Here is a 19,385-nt window from a genome sequence, read left to right on the forward strand (position 1 = left end):
AGTTTCCAGTTGCACGTGTCCAAAATCCTTCTAGAGGTCTGTGAACATGACCGTCTGTATGTGTGTGTGTGTTTGCACTGTGACTAAAGGCTTTCAGCTCGACAATGAGACGTGTGCCTGCTTCTGTGTGTGTGTGTGTGAGTAATGGTTAATACCGGGACAATAGAAGTGTGCCTGTTCAGTTGTTATCGGCTCACTGGAGACTCACAGGCCTGCTGTTTTTTTTAACTACCTTTCATCATGAAAAGGAAGAAAAAGAAAGGAATGAAAAGTAAAAAAAAAAGAAAAAAAATCCCCCCACAGAAGAAGGAAATAGACCTCCAGTATCTCTAGATCTTTCAAAATAAACTGTAATGTTCTTCATCTTTTTAAATTTAGTAAGACACCAAAACCAACAAAGCGTACATTTACGATATATGCAGGATGCAGATTTGGAAATTTGTCGATTAATAAATAAGGCAAATTAAACATTTTCTGTAATATAATTCACTATATTTAATGACTATGCCAATATATTGTTTGGGTCAAGGTGGTCAGTGTTCACTGTATGTCACTTAGCTTTTAGTCATTTGTAGAGGGGCCTTGTGTCAAAATGTGGTTGTAAATGTTAATGTAGCTATTATTTTAGTTAATATTATTTTCAAATGGTGCATATTTCTCAATAAATCTGTAGGGGTGCATCAGCTTTGCTTTGCAACTGCTTTGGGGTCTGAAGAAGTTTAGTGATGTTGATCATGAAAAGTCTTTCTTGACATTGGTAATAGTAGTTAGATCATGACTGGATTTCACTTTGGGAACATTTCAAGTGACAAAACAATTTCAATTTCAGTGGTCTCTGGTACATAAAACCCTGTAGCCAGTGACTGGTGACCTTTTCCAAAATTAAGGTTTAAAATGTGCTTCTTCCACAGTTTTTTTTACATCTATTACTCTTGTGCACGGTTTTATGACACCAGCTTCTTTAATGGCTCAATCCAAAATGCTGAAATGTGTCGCCATTAGGTCATCCCATCAGAGCACTTGAACAATGCAAGTTTAATGTCTAAACATAATCTTTCTTGGAATTCCTGCGCCAGTGATATCCTCCTCTTCCATCCTTACTAGTTCTGCCTGCAGCCACACCAAATAGGTTGAAACTGTTGTGAATCTGGCTGATAAATATCCCAGTTTGGTTGCTTGAGAGGTTCGTCTCCTCTTTTAGGTCTCTGCTTAAGTATAGAACTAAGCACATAACACAAGTATGCAATGTCCCTTCTTAAGTCCAGAATCAACATGGCTAAATCAATAAGAACCACCACAAGACACCAATGTTCATTGTCTCCTTCTATGTTTCTTCCAGGCTGTCTGTCCAACCTTCCACCAAACGCCAAGAAGATCTCCAACTCATACGAAGAACGCCGTAAACAGGCCACCGCCATCGTGCTGCTAGGAGTCATTGGGGCTGAGTTTGGCGCTGAGATCGAACCTCCAAAGGGTGCAGCACGGGCTCGAACCGGCGGACAGGCACCTGAAGGCTTCGGATTGACAAGCGGAGGGTCATCCAACTACTCACTGGCCAGACACACATGTAAGTACAGAGATTACACACCCATTGTCATATTTACATTTTGCATAATCACAGTTACATTTTGAGTAGTCATTATTACACTGCGAACTGTCCGGCCAGAATTCAAGATATCTGAATTTCCAATCTTACAGGTAATAATAATAATTCAAGGTACTACTAATGGCACCAGTTTATCATATAATAGCTTGACCTGGTTCACACTACATACTAAAAATGATTTCCAATAGTTAAAAATTAAAGTGAACTGAAGTTTTTTTTTATGTCTAATATATTAATCTCAAAGATATGATCACAATAAATGCATTTTATCACTTTAAATACAAACAGTGATTTAAAAAAAGTGACACTGCTATTTGGGAAAGCCATGTAGTCAGCGGTTGTGGGAAAGACACACTTGGATTGATTTTCTATCTTTTTGATTCCATATTTTTCTGTCATATTCACCTCTTCAATTTATTCCTTGCACTGCTTAGCTGTGTGCTGTATCTCTATCATTGTCAGACACATAGAAACCATCTTGTCCACCTTTTGGTTTCTAACCACTGGATTTAGCTCCCCTTGGCTGTCCTCCTGCCCAGACAGAGCTTCTTGGTTTGTCCAACAAGTATTCCCTGCTGTTCCTTTTCAGCCACATCAGCGGTGTGGCTTGAGGGATGGCACTGTCAGTCAGTCCATCACTTAGGTCTAAACTGAAATATCTCAACAACTATTGCATGAACTGCTCCCTCGTGATCCTCCAGTGATCAAATCCTACTGACTTCTGCTCAGCTGAGCTCACCACCAACACAACCATCCAGTTTGGCCTCTGAGTATAATAGCTTGAATGCTTTTTTATGGATTGACATAAAATTGGGTCCTTTCATTTAAGGTCCCCAGCAAATGATCCCTAATAACCTTGGTCGTCCCCTGACCCCTTGACCAGTCTTTTGGTTCATGACCAAATACCCCCCCCCAAAAAAAAACCCCACATTTACCAATTGCTTCATCTGTACGTACTCTTATACACTATTTAATAACTTTTAACATGCTAAATAAAGGTGCAAAATATGTTCAACATTACGTACTTTTACATTTGCATGTTATCATGCAGATGGTAAGAAGGTAATGTTTACAGTCTACAATATAGTATAGAATGGGGTAGGGCTGCACGATTCTGGAAAAAATGTGAATCACGATTTTTTTGCTTAGAATTGAGATCACGATTCTCTGGCACGATTTTTTTCACAAAATGTTTATTGCACTGATGAACTTGAACAAAAAACAAACAAAAACATTGTTGTATGGCAGAGGCATACTACTATGCCTCTGCCAAAGCAATGTTTTTTTTGTTTTGTTGAAGTTCAATCATTAGATGAGAAATGATTTTTACAAAAGTAAAAAAAAAAAAAAATATTCTCCAAGATGAGAGTGCATCCTTTAATCCTCATGTTGTACAGTGTGTATTGTGGCCATATCCTTGGCTAGGTGATATGTGATAGCTGCTGTGATCGGCTTTCTAAAACGGAAGCGTAATATTCCTCCTTTTCCAAAAGCCGCCTCTGGGGTCGGCGTAAACATATGACGTGACGTGAAGCCCGAAGTTGGGCTGTGAACAATTGACAACGAATTTGTCTTCAAAATAACAGCTTTACATTGCACCCCGATGGAGTTTAGAACTGGGTTCTTAGCGGGGTGCTTTTAATTTGAAAGTAGCGACCGCTCCTAGCTTGCGCTACAAGAACTAGCTAGAGATTCAGGAGACGCTAGCATCTCCCGGATCTCAGCGGCTGTCCAGTTGCCCATCTAGCAGGCGAGGTGGATCGGCGGACCAAAACAGACCCCCAATTTGCCGGCCTCTGTCTAAAACCGCGGACCTAGCCGCCAAAAGGACCGGCAGATTGGCTTGCTGCCCTGTCTAAAAACGGCTTCTCACTCACTCCTTCCAAACACTCAACTGCAGGCGGGCTCCCTCCACCGAATCAAGTGTTGTAAAGACGCTTTACTACAGGTTCGGCAGTGCTGCGTTTGGGGGCGCTTCAAAAAATCTGGGAGGAAAATAGGAGCATTTGTTTGTGATTCAGCTCGAGATATAAAATGCTTCAGAATCGCCACGTGTGGAAATGAGATCACGTGTATGTGTGAATCGAGATCGCGATTTTTTAACGATTTTTCGTGCAGCCCTAGAATGGGGTATTTGTAGATGTAGTATAGATAATATTACAGATTCAAGACTAAAGTGACTGAAGGGTGGGAGAAGAGAGAAAAAATGGTGCAATTACAAAATCCTCTGCTACTTTATTACCATGGACAGCACTTCTGAATTATCAATACACACAAGTTAGGTTCATAATATAACCGAGCCAATAACCTTGCACAAATCTCAGTCAGGTAAAGGATCAATGAGTACGAAAGACAAGACTTAACCTATTCAACTTAACAACCACTCTGCCAGTGCACCCTCCCTGCTTCTGGGAGATGGAGAGGGAGAATGGCAGGTTAACAATTTGTCCATTTTGCTAACAAAGAGCTGCCATCACCCTCTTAATGAGCGTAGTGGTTGTAAAATGGCGTTACCGTTGTTGTTTTTTTTGTTGTAGTTGGCCTTGTTGTGATCTGAAGTCACTTCTGCTCAGCCTATCACAATATTCAGTGGTTCCTCTTTTGGTCCAGGATCATGTTCTTTTTCAAACTCAAAACTATACAACTGACAAAGTAGAAACTCCAGTGTTGGATTAGAGGTGAGGAGAGAGATGGAATTGATTTTCACCCACCAAGCTTGACACCTTAAGGAGCTTGGCACTGACTTCCACACACACACATCCACTCTCACTGAGCCCAGCCTTTGCCACGCTGTGCCTGCAGCGTTGGACCTTGGTGGGCATCAAACCTGCACTAAGCAGAGCTGCTCTTCCATCCCGCTGCTCCCGAACTCTGATTGGCTGCCCCTGGGGGGTGTCCGCCCAGCGACAGACCCTGTACTCTCACTGATAGGCTGTGGAGCGTGATGCTGTTTAGTTGGACCTGTACACAGCGGTCAGCTCACCTGTGTGAATCACACAGACACACACACACACACACACACACACACACACACACACACACACACACACACACACACACACACACACACATACAGAAACACCAGCAAATCCCAAACCAGTGTTATCAAATGAAAACAACTCAAGATTTAGTTGATCTCTTCAAACATTTTACCAACCCCTGACTCATTTGGACTTGTATGTAAGTCAGTGCGTTTACATGCACAGCTTAGTCGGATTACAGCCATAGTTCGACTATGCTACTCAACCAGACAACTGCAATTATCCGAGTATACATGCCGGTGAGAAAATCAGATTATTGGCCGAAGTATGTCATACCCCAGTACGCTAGGTGGCGCTGTACCCATTTCAACTAGTGGTAACAGAGCCACCTCCGGCTGACCCCTTTACGTCACCAGCTGCCTCGGCATTCAAGAAAGATGGCGTACGAAGAGCGAGACGAAGCTACATCTTTGTACATTTCATATATGGTGTACATGATAAATACACAAACTAGGTGCACAATGGTGCTGTTTCTTACGGTGATTTCGGAGGAAAGACGCTGCCGCCGACGTCCGGCTACTTCCGGCTCACGGCCCGGGGAAAAAATCTCACGCCTGAGCAGAACGCAAAATCCGCTCCGATCTGATGGAACGTATGCATGCAGGAGTAATGCGACTATCAATCGCATAATCTGGGTGCTTTAATTCGACTATGAGAAATCCGATCCGGTCTGATTTTAGTCAGACTAAGGTGTATACATGCATCTTAAAGAACCAATCATAGTCTGACTAACACAGTAATTCAGTTTTCTTGAGTGTCATGTAAACGCACTGAGTGTGACTCATTTTTTCACTTACCTGAAATCAATCAAACTTCTCAAAGTTGTCAGTGTTTAATGTTCTTCTAACACCAAGCACTTACACTGGAACTTTTTTTGTTGGAAAAATGGGTAACAAGCCACAGCCTGGGTCACAGTCGAAGTCACACACTTTGTTGACACATTCCTCCATTTTGAGCTTCTCCTTACTAGGATTTTGAGGCTGTAACTTCATGCTTCTCCTCCCTTCAGAAGCCCTTTTTACGCAATACAACAAAAGCTTTACACCCTGAAGCACAAAACAGTGGTGTAATGTCGCCCGAGTGTGTTATTTTAGATTGTATACTGACGTTCTGGAAGCAAAGGTGCTGGGCATGACATGTAACATGTCAGTGCAACATCCATTTACCAACACGGTAAGGATCTCCTGGACCTCGTTCCCTTCACAATTTGCAGTTTCTGATCTTATTCTTTGAGCTAGTTGCCAACTGTCATCGGATTTTGAAATCTCCTTGTTGCAGATAACAAGTTATCTTTTAAGTTAAGTCCTGTCTCGTTCACTGGCTCATTGACTCACTATTTTTACATAGGCGTTGACTTGGCTCTGTGACGACTTATGTTGGAGGCATAGTGGCAGAACAACAATGAACTTCCCAATCCTTCTTTGTACATTTTATACAGAACAGCTAGGTGGAATAACAGCTCAGCATTCCAGTTTATCTGATATATCTGTGTTGGTGTTGCTCCCTAGAACATCGTAAAACCATCATTTCAACTTACCAAAAAGGAATAAAGTCAGTAGCTAGAGCAAGCTGTTTTGGCTGAATGTGTTAACGGGACTCCATTTCTAAATTAACATTAGCTACTATTGCTCTCTCTACACGCATTTGTGCCAGTGCACAGCTCCAATGGCAGTGGAGAGAGGCACTTAGACGAGAAACTCAAGAATGTGCAAAAATTCACATTGGTTGTGCAAAATCCGAGCCCACTAACATATGGCCAAGGGAAAAGTGATAAGTACATGTACATTTCTACAAATTGTTACATTTAACATTTAAGTACAGGACTCGCACTGACTGAGGTTGGTGTCCCATGTGTTAGTATGCTGTTTATTATTTACACTAAATTCATGTGTTATTTTCTTTGCAGCGCTCTGTCTTTGTCTCAACAACAATACTCGGTTAGGTTAAAGAAAACATGGTTTGGGTTCAAATAGATTAAATAGATTCTTAACTTAGGAATTGATTCTTCCAGAATTTTGGCCACATGTTTCAAAGGATAGCCTCTTGCCATGTGCGTATTTTTCTGGCCTTTTTCCCTGAGTTGCTAAGCTCTTACATTACAAAAGCATGGTTGGTCATTTGCAGTAATGGTCCTGGAGCAATATGAATAATGATTTTCCAGGAACAGCAACAACACAGCATGATCGTGCCCACATTCTAACCTTGAACCAGTAGTATAAAAAGGGCTATTCTCACTTTAATATAAACATTTAGTTAGGCATTTGATCAAATGACTAATGCACTTGATGTGATGTCAATTCTCTCGGAGGACAGTCAGGACAGCTCCTATGACTGACCTCACAGTGAGACTGAACCCTTTAAAACATGTTATTACTTAATAAAAAGCCAAAGCAGGTGATTAAAGATGACTGTAAAAAGCGTGGGGTGGCCGTCAGTTTTATGATTTCTCAAGTGTTATGCTGGTTTCATTCCTGCCTCTTCATCCGTGTTGTCCTCCTCTTCCTCTCTTCCGCTCTTTTTCCAGCTCTCATTCAGTCTGTTGTTTTTCTCCCTCCTTCCACTCACCCTCTCCCCCTTCTCTCTGTTATGAAATTGAAAGATGGATTGGTGTTGTTGGCGTACAGCACTGCGTGTGTGATGAATGAGAGCTGTCCTCCCAGAGAGAGAGGGAGGGTACAGTAGTCTATACAGCAGAGTATAGATTGATGTTTTCATATGGCGAGGGGGGAAATGTAGGGAAGATGGAGGGGGAGATTGAACTGAAGGAAGGAAGGAAGGAAGGGAGGAAGGAAGGAGGGAAGGAAGGACAGATGATGACAGAGGGAAGGGAAGATTTGGTCGGACAAGATAAAAGAGACAAACTGTTCATCAGTGTACTATCCCTGGACAATAACCATTGCAGTAAATGTCAAAATACCTCCAGTCTCTTCTGAAGCCCCATTCACTGTTAATGGTGGCATTTTAAAGAATTTCATGAAAGCTGATTGGTAATTGAGTTTTATTTGATATCATAGAAAATTGAACAGGGACACGCAGGTGATCGAAACTCTCTCTCTGCTGTGGATCAGCCCAACCAATCTCTAAATTCTTGATCTGTGAAACATCAAGCCTTTTTTTTGTGTATAAAAGAATCGAAGAGGAAACGCCCAAATTCCGTGAATAAATGTAAAAAATACGTCATTAAGGTCAGTGGAAATAAACTTAGTGACTACGTTATGGTTCCTCAAGTTGTAGGGTTAAGCAATTCACCAAGGCTTCTGCTTCACTGGAGAGAAAAAAAACCCATCAGATCCATGTAGAGTGATGAGGAGATTGGAACCTTTCTCAAATTGATACAGGAAACAAACAGAAATGTCCTATGTCCATCTCCATTGTTGCTATTAATTAGAAGTTTCTCTCTGGGCTCTTTAATTACATTATCATGTTGTGCCCTCTTCTTTTGAGATGGTTGAATAATTCATGACTGGAGAATCAGCACCACCTGCTGTTAATCTTGATGAAACAACTCCTAATATTACAACAACAGTGCAGGGGTTCACAAATCCCTTTGCATATTGTTTTGATTTTTGGAAATCTGCTGGATAGAAACTTGGTTACTGACATTCTGGGACAGATGACATGGCTGATACTTTTCTCAACATGTACTTTGAGGTAACCAATTACCTTGGTGTTACCAACTAAACAAATAAGCTAAAACAATACAACAATTTTGCATTTTTCATGAAATGTCTCAATTTGGTGATATTTGCTGGCAAAATCTTGTGATATTGACTTCTTCTTTTAGGTTTTATGATGCAAGTTTTTGTCCGTAGCAGTGGTTAAAAAGTTTTTAGTCTTGGTATCAGTATTTGGATACGCTTTTGTACACTTACTAATGATGAGCTAGTTGTTAAACATGATAATAGTTAACCATAGCTAAATCTTTGGCGGACATTGATTAGTTTTTTAATTTTAGTATTAACTTAAACAGTTTAGTACTAGCTACATCTTCAACTTAAAATTGACTTGCCCCACGCGAGGACTGCCCACACCAGAAAATGGCATATTGAAGTCATCAGCATGTCCTCCCAATTGAGGCGGTGCTTGAAGCAAGGTGAAGTAGTGACTGCTTGCAGGATTAGCTGGCAAACTACTATGTATGGCAATTTAACTGCCAAAGTCCGAGTTAACCAGTAACATGTTTGTGCTAGACATAGACAGCTGAACTAGCCAGCTTGGTATTTTCCCTATTTGTTAGTGGTGGACTTTTAAACAGACATTCTTCATGTATGCAGAGGTTGTTCACCAACACCTTTACCAGTATTTACAAATTCCATTTTTATCATATACGTAGATATTTACACTAGCCACAGCGCCCTTTCCTCTTTCTCACTACCGGCTCTCATTCTTTCCCCTTCTGTATAGTTTTTTTTCCTTCTCTCTCCCTCTCTCTGCAGCCAGTCTGATCTGGCTCTCATCCACTAACCAAGTCCCCAACATTGATTTACCTTCACCTTTCATTTAAGCTCAAACAGGGGAAGAGAGTAAGAAAGGAGGGGTAGGCAGGGCAAATGGAGGAAAGAAAGTAGAAAGCCTGTTAGTGGTCGACTCGGCCTGGTAAACTTTAGACGTCACCAATCTGTCACTATTTCACACTCCCTACCTCCCTCCTTCCTTTATTCCTGCATCCTGCATCCCTCCCTCTGCTCTAATCACCATCTCAGTGTTAATGTGACATGTTTACTGCTCTAACTAACAGCTCATTATGGCCAACTGAAGCTTTGTCAATAGCTATTGGTTCATTTGGGTACGGGCCTGCCTTTAAACAAAGATGTCCGCTGTGATAAATGGACCTGAGTTTGGACCTCTCTCACTTCCTGCTCCCTACCTAGAGGGGAGGGCCTGTAAATCTTAAATCTCGATCCAGCCAATTAAGGCACTGATTGTTAACGACTATCTTTTAATTGTCCAGGGGAAGAAAATTCAGATTACACCTCTATCAGGTTCATAGTAAAGACACACACATCATATGCACCTGCCCACCCACAGTCACTGTCACTGCCCACGGTGTTGAACTTTGACCTCATGACCTTTGAGGCCTGTTCTGTGTTGTGGACGTCCACTGGTTCACTGTGAAGAGCATGTGCACACATATTAACAATGTCAGGGGTTTGAATTTGACTGCTGAACTTTTGCCCTATGACCCCTAAATCATACTACCCCTCCTCCGTCCTCCATTCTCCCACACAGTCACCTACCCACTTTGCTTATTGATTATCAGTTTATTTTAAGCTAATGGTAACAGTTAAGTTTGCAAATTGCTTTCAGCATATTTTATACAACACAGGCCGTGTTGTTCCATTTTTGTTTATATTTAGACCAGGGAACATGTTTGTTGGCATAGGCTGGTGTTCCATGTTATTCCAATTGTCAGCTAATTCCATAAAAAGGCCAAAACAATGTGTCAGTCCGTCTCTCAACACTGACCTCCCTACCTCATCAGTGGCTCTCAGCCCTAAGTCCATAGGCTCCTACTAATGTTGTTAATATTTTTAAAATTACTGTTTTTATTTTTTTTTATTATTTCCCCTGAGTACCTATAATTGAAAATTGAAAATTCCAAAAATAAAGATAATACAATGTGAACAAATTCTTTATAATAGCAAAACAACACACACAGTCCCCTCCAAAACTATTGGAGCAGCAAGACCAATTCCTTTGTTTTAGCTGTAAACTGAAAACCTTTGGGTTTCTCATTGGGTTTGACTCCAAAAGATGAATATGAGACAAGAGAGAAGTATGTCAGCATCCATTTCTAGGTATTAACATCTAGATCTGTTACAAAATGTAGAAGATCGTTCATCATTTGTAAGAAAACACCACATTTTCAGGTAAACAAAAGTATAGGAACAGATGGGAAAAAAATAGATTTGACTCAATGATACATTTTATTATTATTAGTAGTATTATAGTTTAGCCAGCTTCTAACTGAATCTTCATGGTTTGGAGTTTTGTTTCTTTCCCGAGTCCTTGTTTGACTTTCAGATGGCGCCTTTTTTTTACTCTTCCATCATGTTCGCTTCAAGATTGACCCCATTCCCACTTCCCGCAGGCAGGATCACCTGAAAGAAGCCATGTAAAATTGTTTTTGAAATTCTTTTGGGTGACACAACCCCTGTAAAATGACTTACTATCATAATTTGAACCATCCAGGCCAGTAACATTTGCAAAGTCTAGAAAGGTTAAGTTACTTTATCTCTGTTCAAGTAAGCTGGCTCAGTCAGCGATCCAGGTATTTTCACAGCCAGGAAGTCAAGCTTTTTTGGTTTCAAAACAACACTGAGCAGCTTTCATAGGAATAAATAGGGATCTGCCCCCAACACTTTGTCCAGTAACAAAATGTCATTGAATAGACCACATCCCAAATTCCTTCCTTATTCAAAGCAAATTTAATTCCACCTTCAAGTGGGTAGTTATGTTGTAATGGAGATGCAAATCCCTGACATGGTGGGCTGACATGCTGAGTCAAGCCATCTCCAATAAGAAACAGTCATTACACACTAGAAAGGACAAGTTACTATCACTGGGAATCAAATGTCTGTGGTTGGCAGAAACTTTGTTGCTGCACCAAACATGCCGCCCGTCAGTGTTGATGTTACTACAGTAATAAGGGGAGTGTTCATCCTGCCAAAGCCAAAATATAAAACCAAAGTGTATGTGATAGTAATAAGAATCAGGCTGGTACCCATTTGAAGAGAATTAGGTGGGAAAAGCATAAAGGAATAATATACAGAGAGGGTCATTGATTTCTGTTGGTGTTCTTGATGATTTGTTATAATTACTTACAGGAGGTCAGAGTTCATTCAACCCTGCATAACTGCTGATATTCATAATCCACTGTTTGTATGTATATTGATGTATTTAACAAAAACATGATTGATTTCAGCTCTTGCTGGTGGTGTTTGTTGATCACCAGCTGAGGGTCAAGGTTCACTGTCCTATCGCTGATTCAGTCACAACACACCTACGTTGCATGTTTGACTCAAACAGACATAAAATAACTGCTAACAACGTTAGCACAGATGTCCATCTCTTACACTTAACGTCACCCATAACAAAGTAGCATAACAATACTAATACAGTTAGCGTCCTATCTGTCGCTGCCTGTATATATTATAACAGTAGTACCCAGCAATGCTAACATGTTTAGCCTCTAGCTAGAGCTTTCATAGCCCCATTCCTGTGTGTGTAGATGTAAACCAATAAAGAAGGAGGTTTGCCATTTAAGGCGGGCTGATGATGAAATGCCAGGAGATCTAGATGATGAGATTAGCTGTGTGTGTCTGGAGACAGGAGGACCTTTAGAGCCACCCTAGGATTATAAATACTTAAAGTAAATGATCTGGTTTATATTATATGTTTCTTCTTATTACTATTGTTCAACATTTACAAAAAATACATGAACTGTACTGATCTCTGAGTGGACCCGAACAGTAGAAGAAGAAACAAGTTTCCCTGATGCTAATGTAGAGAGAATTTTGTGCTCCAGTAATAAAACACATGAATAGGTTAACAAACCCGAAATTGTATAGTAGCGGATTTTTAAACGAAATTAGAAGAGCCATAGCAACAAGAGATGCATATAATTTTTTTGTCACCCTTTCCAGAGCCAGATACCAGATGTTTAAGGTGCCTCTCACTATCTTGATTTTCCTCTGACTTTATCTTTTTGAAGCACTTTGCGAAGAATCTGCTAAAAGCTCTGGACCTCAGGCTCCAGTGGGTGAGACGGGCAGATAGAGACAGACAGAAACCTGGGGGGAAGGGGGGTGCATGTGTGTGTATGTGTTTGGGGGAGGGGTGTTATTGAGGGATGGGGATATTTTCTAGAGTCTTAATGGTCAGCCTGTCCCCACAGAGACTGGCTCAAATGTCAGGTCAGCTATGAAGTGACCTCCATCCTGCCCGCTGTCTTTATCCCCTCAGTGTGTGTGTGTATGTGTGTGTGATTTCTTCATGGACATTGCTTTGTTTCGAATAGCGTCCATGTTGTGGCCGTGGTGGGCGTGGCTCTGACTCGTCACTTCCACATTGAAGTCATATAGTCCTGATGTGGCCATGGGGCTTTAATCATAGTGTGTTAAAAGTGTTGAGAATGCAAATGAGCTGTTCAGCTACCTGTGGTACATTCCCATCATAATTCTCTTTTTATTCATCCCTGAAACAAAAAAGAAGGAAAGAAATAGTGAAATTAGTGCCGATTAAGTCAGATGAAATGCATTGTTGCGTTGTTCAAGGTTCAACTTCCTTAGAGTAACATCGAACTTTTGCTGTTTTCAGACAGCCCCTCCCCCCCAGACATTATTGTACTTCACTGAGTTTCTACTGTTTCCACTCTTTGCAGGTAAGGCGTTGACCTTCCTGCTGCTGCAGCCCCCCAGCCCTAAGCTGCCTCCCCACAGCACCATCCGCCGCACCGCCATTGATCTGATTGGTCGAGGCTTCACCGTCTGGGAGCCATATATGGACGTGTCAGCAGTGCTCATGGGATTGCTGGAGCTCTGTGCCGATGCCGAAAAGCAGCTTGCCAAGTGAGTCCACTGGCACAAACACACACAAAGTAAAATGTTGCTGTTATTGATACCTGACACACTGTGATGTGTTTCATTTCTTGAAATAGATCATTTCAAATAAACAGTTTTTCTGAATATATAAAGAAAACGAATAGGAGCACATATGGAAACACATATGCAGGGTTCAACATAAAAGAATTTCCCCTCTGGCCCACTTGGCCAGACTATCAGAGTTTTACTGGCCCTTTGCCCGTATATTTTCACTGGCCCAGCAGTCAAAGAATGAAAAAAACGATTTTTTCCATAATTTTGGCCAGTTGCTAGCTAATCAACTTGCCCTGTATAGGCTTCCACTGACATCGGGCCATGCGTTACGTCTGACCCTGAAAATGTTGTAGGTAGAAGTAAACATTTTACTTATTTTTAACTACTTTTGCTAAGAAGTAGTGCATGTCCAAGAGATCCTGCATGACTGCTTCAAACCTAGGTTGACACAAGGTCGTTAAATGCCACTCAAGCAATAGATCTAAAATGACTTGAGACGTGATTTTAGAATGATTTTGACACGATGATTGAACAAGACTCAGGTCTGTAATAGAAAGGTAAATGTTAGGACCCTGACACACCATGACGGGGCTGCCAGTAAGCAACTGTGGCCCCAGTTTTTTTCTGTGCGTCCCGCACCTTGGACACTACTCAGCCCTTCTCAGCTGCTTTTCAGCCGACTGAACAAGTGGGATCAGCAGTGTAGCCTCATTGGCTGTTCAGCTAAGCAAACTAGTGCACAAGAAGTGAAAAATAATAAATAAAGGGGAAGGAGTCTGCTTTATATTGCATGATTGCTTTTTATCACATAAGAACAGCCCGTATGTCTGCACTGAATCTTCTGCTTTTCACTTTTTCAATGATGAATACAGGCTATAGCTACCTGCTGGTATGGAGAGTTATTACATTTCATCTAGGCCCAGAACTTAGAAGGTAATTGGCTGTCCACTTAAGTCTTTGCAGTTTGTTCAAGTGCAGGTTTTGGCCTAGACACAGAAGACCTTCTTTGCTGCTAGTTCCTTGATAATAATAATGATAATGTCTGTTTGGTGTATAAACTGGTCTGTCTTTCTAACGGTTGGCATGCAGAGACCTAAAGCCCCAAACCCGCCCCAAAATACTTAACAAAACAACAGCTCTGGACACATAAAAACAAAGCTAAATTATAGATTTAAGTGATGCAGAAATATATCTGTTTATACAAATATTGCACTCACACACACACAAAAACCCCCCAGGCATCATGGGGCTAACACACTGAGTTATGGAAACCAGGTTGTAATCTGATTGCAGGACATTATGATGATGTAACGATGTCTGTGTTGCTCTGACATGTGAGTCTTTTGTCTGTGTGCATGTGTGTTTGACTGCGCTCATGTGACATCATGATCCCGCCACATGGCTGCTAGAGTGCTGCTAAAAAACGTCTAGTTGTGTGATTGTCATCCAATTTCCTGCTCATCAGAGGGTGAACTATTTAGATATCAGAAGTATTTCTTACTTCTTATCCCTTTCATCATCTGGTGACTCTCCTGATGTGTTAATCTGATCTTGTCTAACTGTTACTGCTAAAAGAGTCCTACTCTCTCAGATGACTCAGTCACAAGTTGGTGTTGATCACAGAGGTTGACAGCAGCAGAGTCCGCTTCACTTCCTGCACTATCAACATGACCACCAACAGAGAGGAGGTCAGAGGTTCCTTCATACAGTTGTAGTGGTGGTTGTGGTTAAGTGAATGCAGCATTTTGTATTAGTGAAGGTCAGAGATCATACAGAGAAGGTTATTCAGTGGCTTCTTCTCACGTATGGTACAAAGCAGTGTGTGTGTGTGTGTGTGCGTGTGCGTGTGTGTGTGTGTGCGTGCGTGTGTCTTTTTCCCTGCTGAAATCCAACTGGCCAACATGAGTTGATCCTATTAAGGCTGAAACTCGAGCTGGGTCAGTCTAGTTAAATGAGTATAGATATGTCTGCTGCTACTGTGTGTGCGCGCATGTGTGTGTGGAAGAGAAAACAACACAATTCAATTTCAGTGGAAAAGAAAGTGAAGAGAGCATGAACAGTGAGTCAGAAACAAAGACTCTAACACAAGATCACAAAGTCGTGGTGGACATAAAGTTTACACTTTGCTTGCCATTAGATTATGTGTCAGGCGACCTGAAATACCACAACTGTTAATGCTTCTACTGCTAATAATAGTTATAGTGTTGAAAGTGATTATTGTACAAATAGTTTTGAGCAGTGGTCAAATAAATTTTTTTTAACTGATAATGTGGACAAACACTGGGATTAGAAGTTTTTTGTATTTTTTTGAATGAAGTGCTTATTACAGTTAAGTTAGTTGATTATAATGCCAGGCAGGAGTTTATGATCATTCACACTGCTTTATTCTGTAGACACTTAAATTAAAACAGAAAATAGGTAAATTCATATACACAAAGAATGCAGGGCTAACTTTAGATGAATGACATCTGCATGCAACGTCAATAAGAATAGATGAGTCGATTTCCGGATTAAAATGTCTAAAAATGTCTTGCTGGTTTCAAACAGTTTTCAAATTTGGAGAAATCTGTACTTTCCTTTACTCAAGGTAATAGTGCGTTTCATTTGATAGCCTGTCGCCGTAACTCCCAGGAGAGAGTCAGAGTGGGGAGGGAATTCGGCGAACATGACTGAGTGTAACATGAATAAAACTTCACAACATTACCTTGTCCATGAAAGTTTCTGCCTATGTCACGTCAGATAGATTTTTATAAGCAACAGTTGTTGAAAACGCCTATGAGCCCATGTTACCTCTTGCCCTGTCTTTTATGTAGTTTGTGTTGAGAGACCCGTAGCGGCAGAAATTACATACTGTGTATTTAAGTAAACAATGCGCACATATATCAAGTAATATTATGAACTCGATGAACACAAAAAGAGCACAAAAAATACATAGCTGAGCGCTGAGATGAGTCAGATTCTGAGCTTCTGTGCTCTGCATTAAGGCTGCATGATATGTTAAAAAACTTAATATTGCAGTTATTACAGATTTTAGAACTGTGATTCACGATTAGTGACCTATTTATGCATCACAATTATTATTTTTTTTCCAAACTATTAAAATCATAATGATGTGACATTTATTTGACTTTGTACCAAACAAACATGATGAACTTGCTTATGTAGTACAAGATCTGCAGCCTTGCATATATTGCTGTTTTGTCACAGATTTTACCTTTATCACAAACTGCAGCTTCTGTGATTAAGATATTGCACATGGCCATATTGTGATTTTGATAATATGGCGATTTCTTTGCATTCTTTTTGAGAACATCCAAAGCCCATTGTGTGTTTCTGGTGCTGGGCTCAACAAATAAGTTAGCACCCCTTCTGAAATTGATAACATCCCAGTCTGCAACTATACCATCTCTGCACAGCTTTTTGTTGAAGATCGGCTCTTTGGTCTGTCACGTCCTTTTCTGTCCTCTCCCAAAACACACTGTAAATCTGATCCGCACTGTATTTATAAAGACTAGATGAACAAAAAAGGAAAGCACTGGAGCTGTACAGTGGGTGACACACGGTCACTATAAAAGATTTAACTATTTCTAACTAAGACACAACGAGTTCAGCTTCTCCTCCTCTTTCTTCAGACAAACACACACACACACACGCACACACCCTTCTATTTCCATGCAGCTGACTTTCAGTGAGGCTCTTTGTCCATTATACACCCAACCAGTCGTCAATACACTCCTTGCAGAGCTGTGTGTGTGTGTGATAATCCCCTTTCAATAGGCAGGGATTTGAAAAAGCTCCTGGTGTTGATGACTTACACATTTTATACTTTCAGGCACACAAGCTGGGAAAAGATAGAAATTGTACCTTTACCAACCTGCACCTTGTGTTTTGTGTGTGTGTCTTTCACCTGCAAAACAGGATTTTCAAGAGGTGCCTCGTAATCTAAATTTGGTGGCAGATCACAATGTTTAGTGTGTTTATATACAAATTAGACTTTTATGTAATAAAATAACTTTTTGACACCAGGCCCCTCTAAAAAAACCCTCAAAGTTAGGTAATCTCGAACAAATTAATACACAATGAATCCGGAGCCGTTAGTCCTCCTAGGATCATGGCCCTGGAGTAGATGCCGGTTAACTCACACTATAGCCAGAAATGCTACACAGAGGTACTGAGCATGTTGATGAATAACTGCTTGTCAAGAAATAGTCCCAGCATGTTAAAACATCCTAACTTGTCTGCATAAAAATAAACAAGATGCAATGTGTGAATTAGTCAGTTTAGAAGGTGTTGGTTGGTTGCTGTATATCCTACTGACCCTGTATGGATGTGATATGATTGCTATCATTGTGGTATGACCTGACCTGACCTGAATGATTGCCATATAAAATGTTTTAATATCTATTTTGATAGTCGGTCATAACCGAAAAAGAACAGGAATCTAGGAATAAATAATAGAACAGATTAAAACTATAGTGCAACAACGACTCAAATAAACCTAGGAATGAATTATTCCAGTAATGGATCTCGTTTGCCTGCAGGAATTGATGGCGATACTGTGTATATTTTGCGTGATGCATCTTCAAATGCTTTACAAGGTTGCTGGTGTTAAGACTGGCAAAATTCATGCCACCCCCTTGAAATTACAGCATACTGTACATGTTGCCGTTTTACTGCTGTGGTTATCCAGAGTAAATTATTACCAAATATGTAACAAGTTGCTAACTTCCTGTGTATGCTTTTAGAGCAGCAAAGAAGAATTGGTTTCCGGTGCGTAATGTTAAGCAGAGCTAACAGCGCTAACTGGCAAGAAGCAGGGTCCTGTTTCTAATTTACGTGGTATTGGATTGGCGCACAGATTTACGTAGTTGCCGATACTGATACCTACATTTTTGGTGGTATCGGTGGCATTTCCGATACTGATATCAGAATCGGAACAACCAGAACACTACTTTGGACAGAGCAAGGTTAGCTGCTTTCCCCTGCTTCCAGTCTATATGCTAAGCTAGGCTAACCATTTCCTGACAGGCATGAAAACTTCTGATTGGTCCACTCGTCTCATTCTCAGAAAATGTAAAATAGTTTTTTTTGACTCTTCTCACTCACTCCTAATTACTGTTACTACTAAATTTGATTGAATATTTTGCTTTTTGAATATTAAGCTTAAAACATACTTTATCTCCATTTTTAGTGAAAATTGAAAAATGTAAACGTGCAAATAAGAAAATTGCAGATCAAAGCCTCTGAAACTTTTCGACAAACATCGAATATCCTACAGTGAACTGGAATTTAAAGGCCTCTTGCTGACCTGTTTATGTTCCCCTCTCTGTTCGCATCTGATCAAAATGTGTGATGTGTCGGCTTTTAATATGTTTATGTGAGATGGAGAATATAGTATTTATTTGACATGCAGGGGTAAATACATCTTTCAACATCGTTTTTTTTTTGTCACAGTGTGTTTTTGAAAGATTGCATTTGTCATGCAGGGGTAAATCAATGTTTCTGTAATCTGTGTGTGTTTTTGTCGTAGGGAGATAAGTACATGTTGTTGTCACCATGGATGTTGACTCAAGAACTCAACAGGATGTTTCAACACGGATAAACATCATAAGACAACTACAGGTCACTTCTCAGAAATAAACTAGCATCGTCTCATTTGAGTTGTGTGTGCGTTTGGGTCTCCGACTTACCATTAAATGCACCTTATGGTTGTTCTTAGACACTGAAAGTTTTTATTTAATAACAACAAACCTCAGAACTCATAAATATCAATCAATATTGAAGATATGCAGAAGGTATGTGATCTGTATCACAGTCCATAAGCTAGTTGTTTAATCTTAAGACTGAAAAAAGTTCTAATTAAATCACTAAATAAAACGGACAGCCAATCTTTCAGTGACCGAGTCAATTAGTTTTGAAAACAGACTTTGACAAGTGACACAAAGGTGAGATTAATGCTTAATCAGAAGGGTTTTTGAACAGTATTTTTCAGGAAGAAGACCTCAAGAATTACTATGAGACCTTCTGGGACTGTGTCCTGCACAGGGCTAGTGGTTCCCGTTAACATATCACTCCCTCTTCCACCTTTCTCAAAAAAACACTGGCAATCAATATCATGTGTTTATTCGTGGTAGAAAGAGT

At 40.4% G+C, this 19,385-nt stretch overlaps 1 protein-coding gene across 3 annotated transcripts in view; it reads left to right on the top strand.

The window, feature by feature from the left end:
- wdr7 (WD repeat domain 7) overlaps positions 1–19,385 on the top strand; it is a 125,063-nt gene that overhangs the window by 80,465 nt on the left and 25,213 nt on the right. For all 3 annotated transcript variants that reach the window (XM_030435490.1, XM_030435492.1, XM_030435491.1), the window contains 2 exons: positions 1,340–1,567; positions 13,031–13,217. In XM_030435490.1, coding sequence (XP_030291350.1) covers positions 1,340–1,567; positions 13,031–13,217 — 415 coding nt within the window. The remainder of the gene's footprint in view (positions 1–1,339; positions 1,568–13,030; positions 13,218–19,385) is intronic.

Source organism: Sparus aurata, chromosome 12 (assembly GCF_900880675.1).
Source record: "Sparus aurata chromosome 12, fSpaAur1.1, whole genome shotgun sequence".
NCBI lineage: Eukaryota > Metazoa > Chordata > Actinopteri > Spariformes > Sparidae > Sparus > Sparus aurata.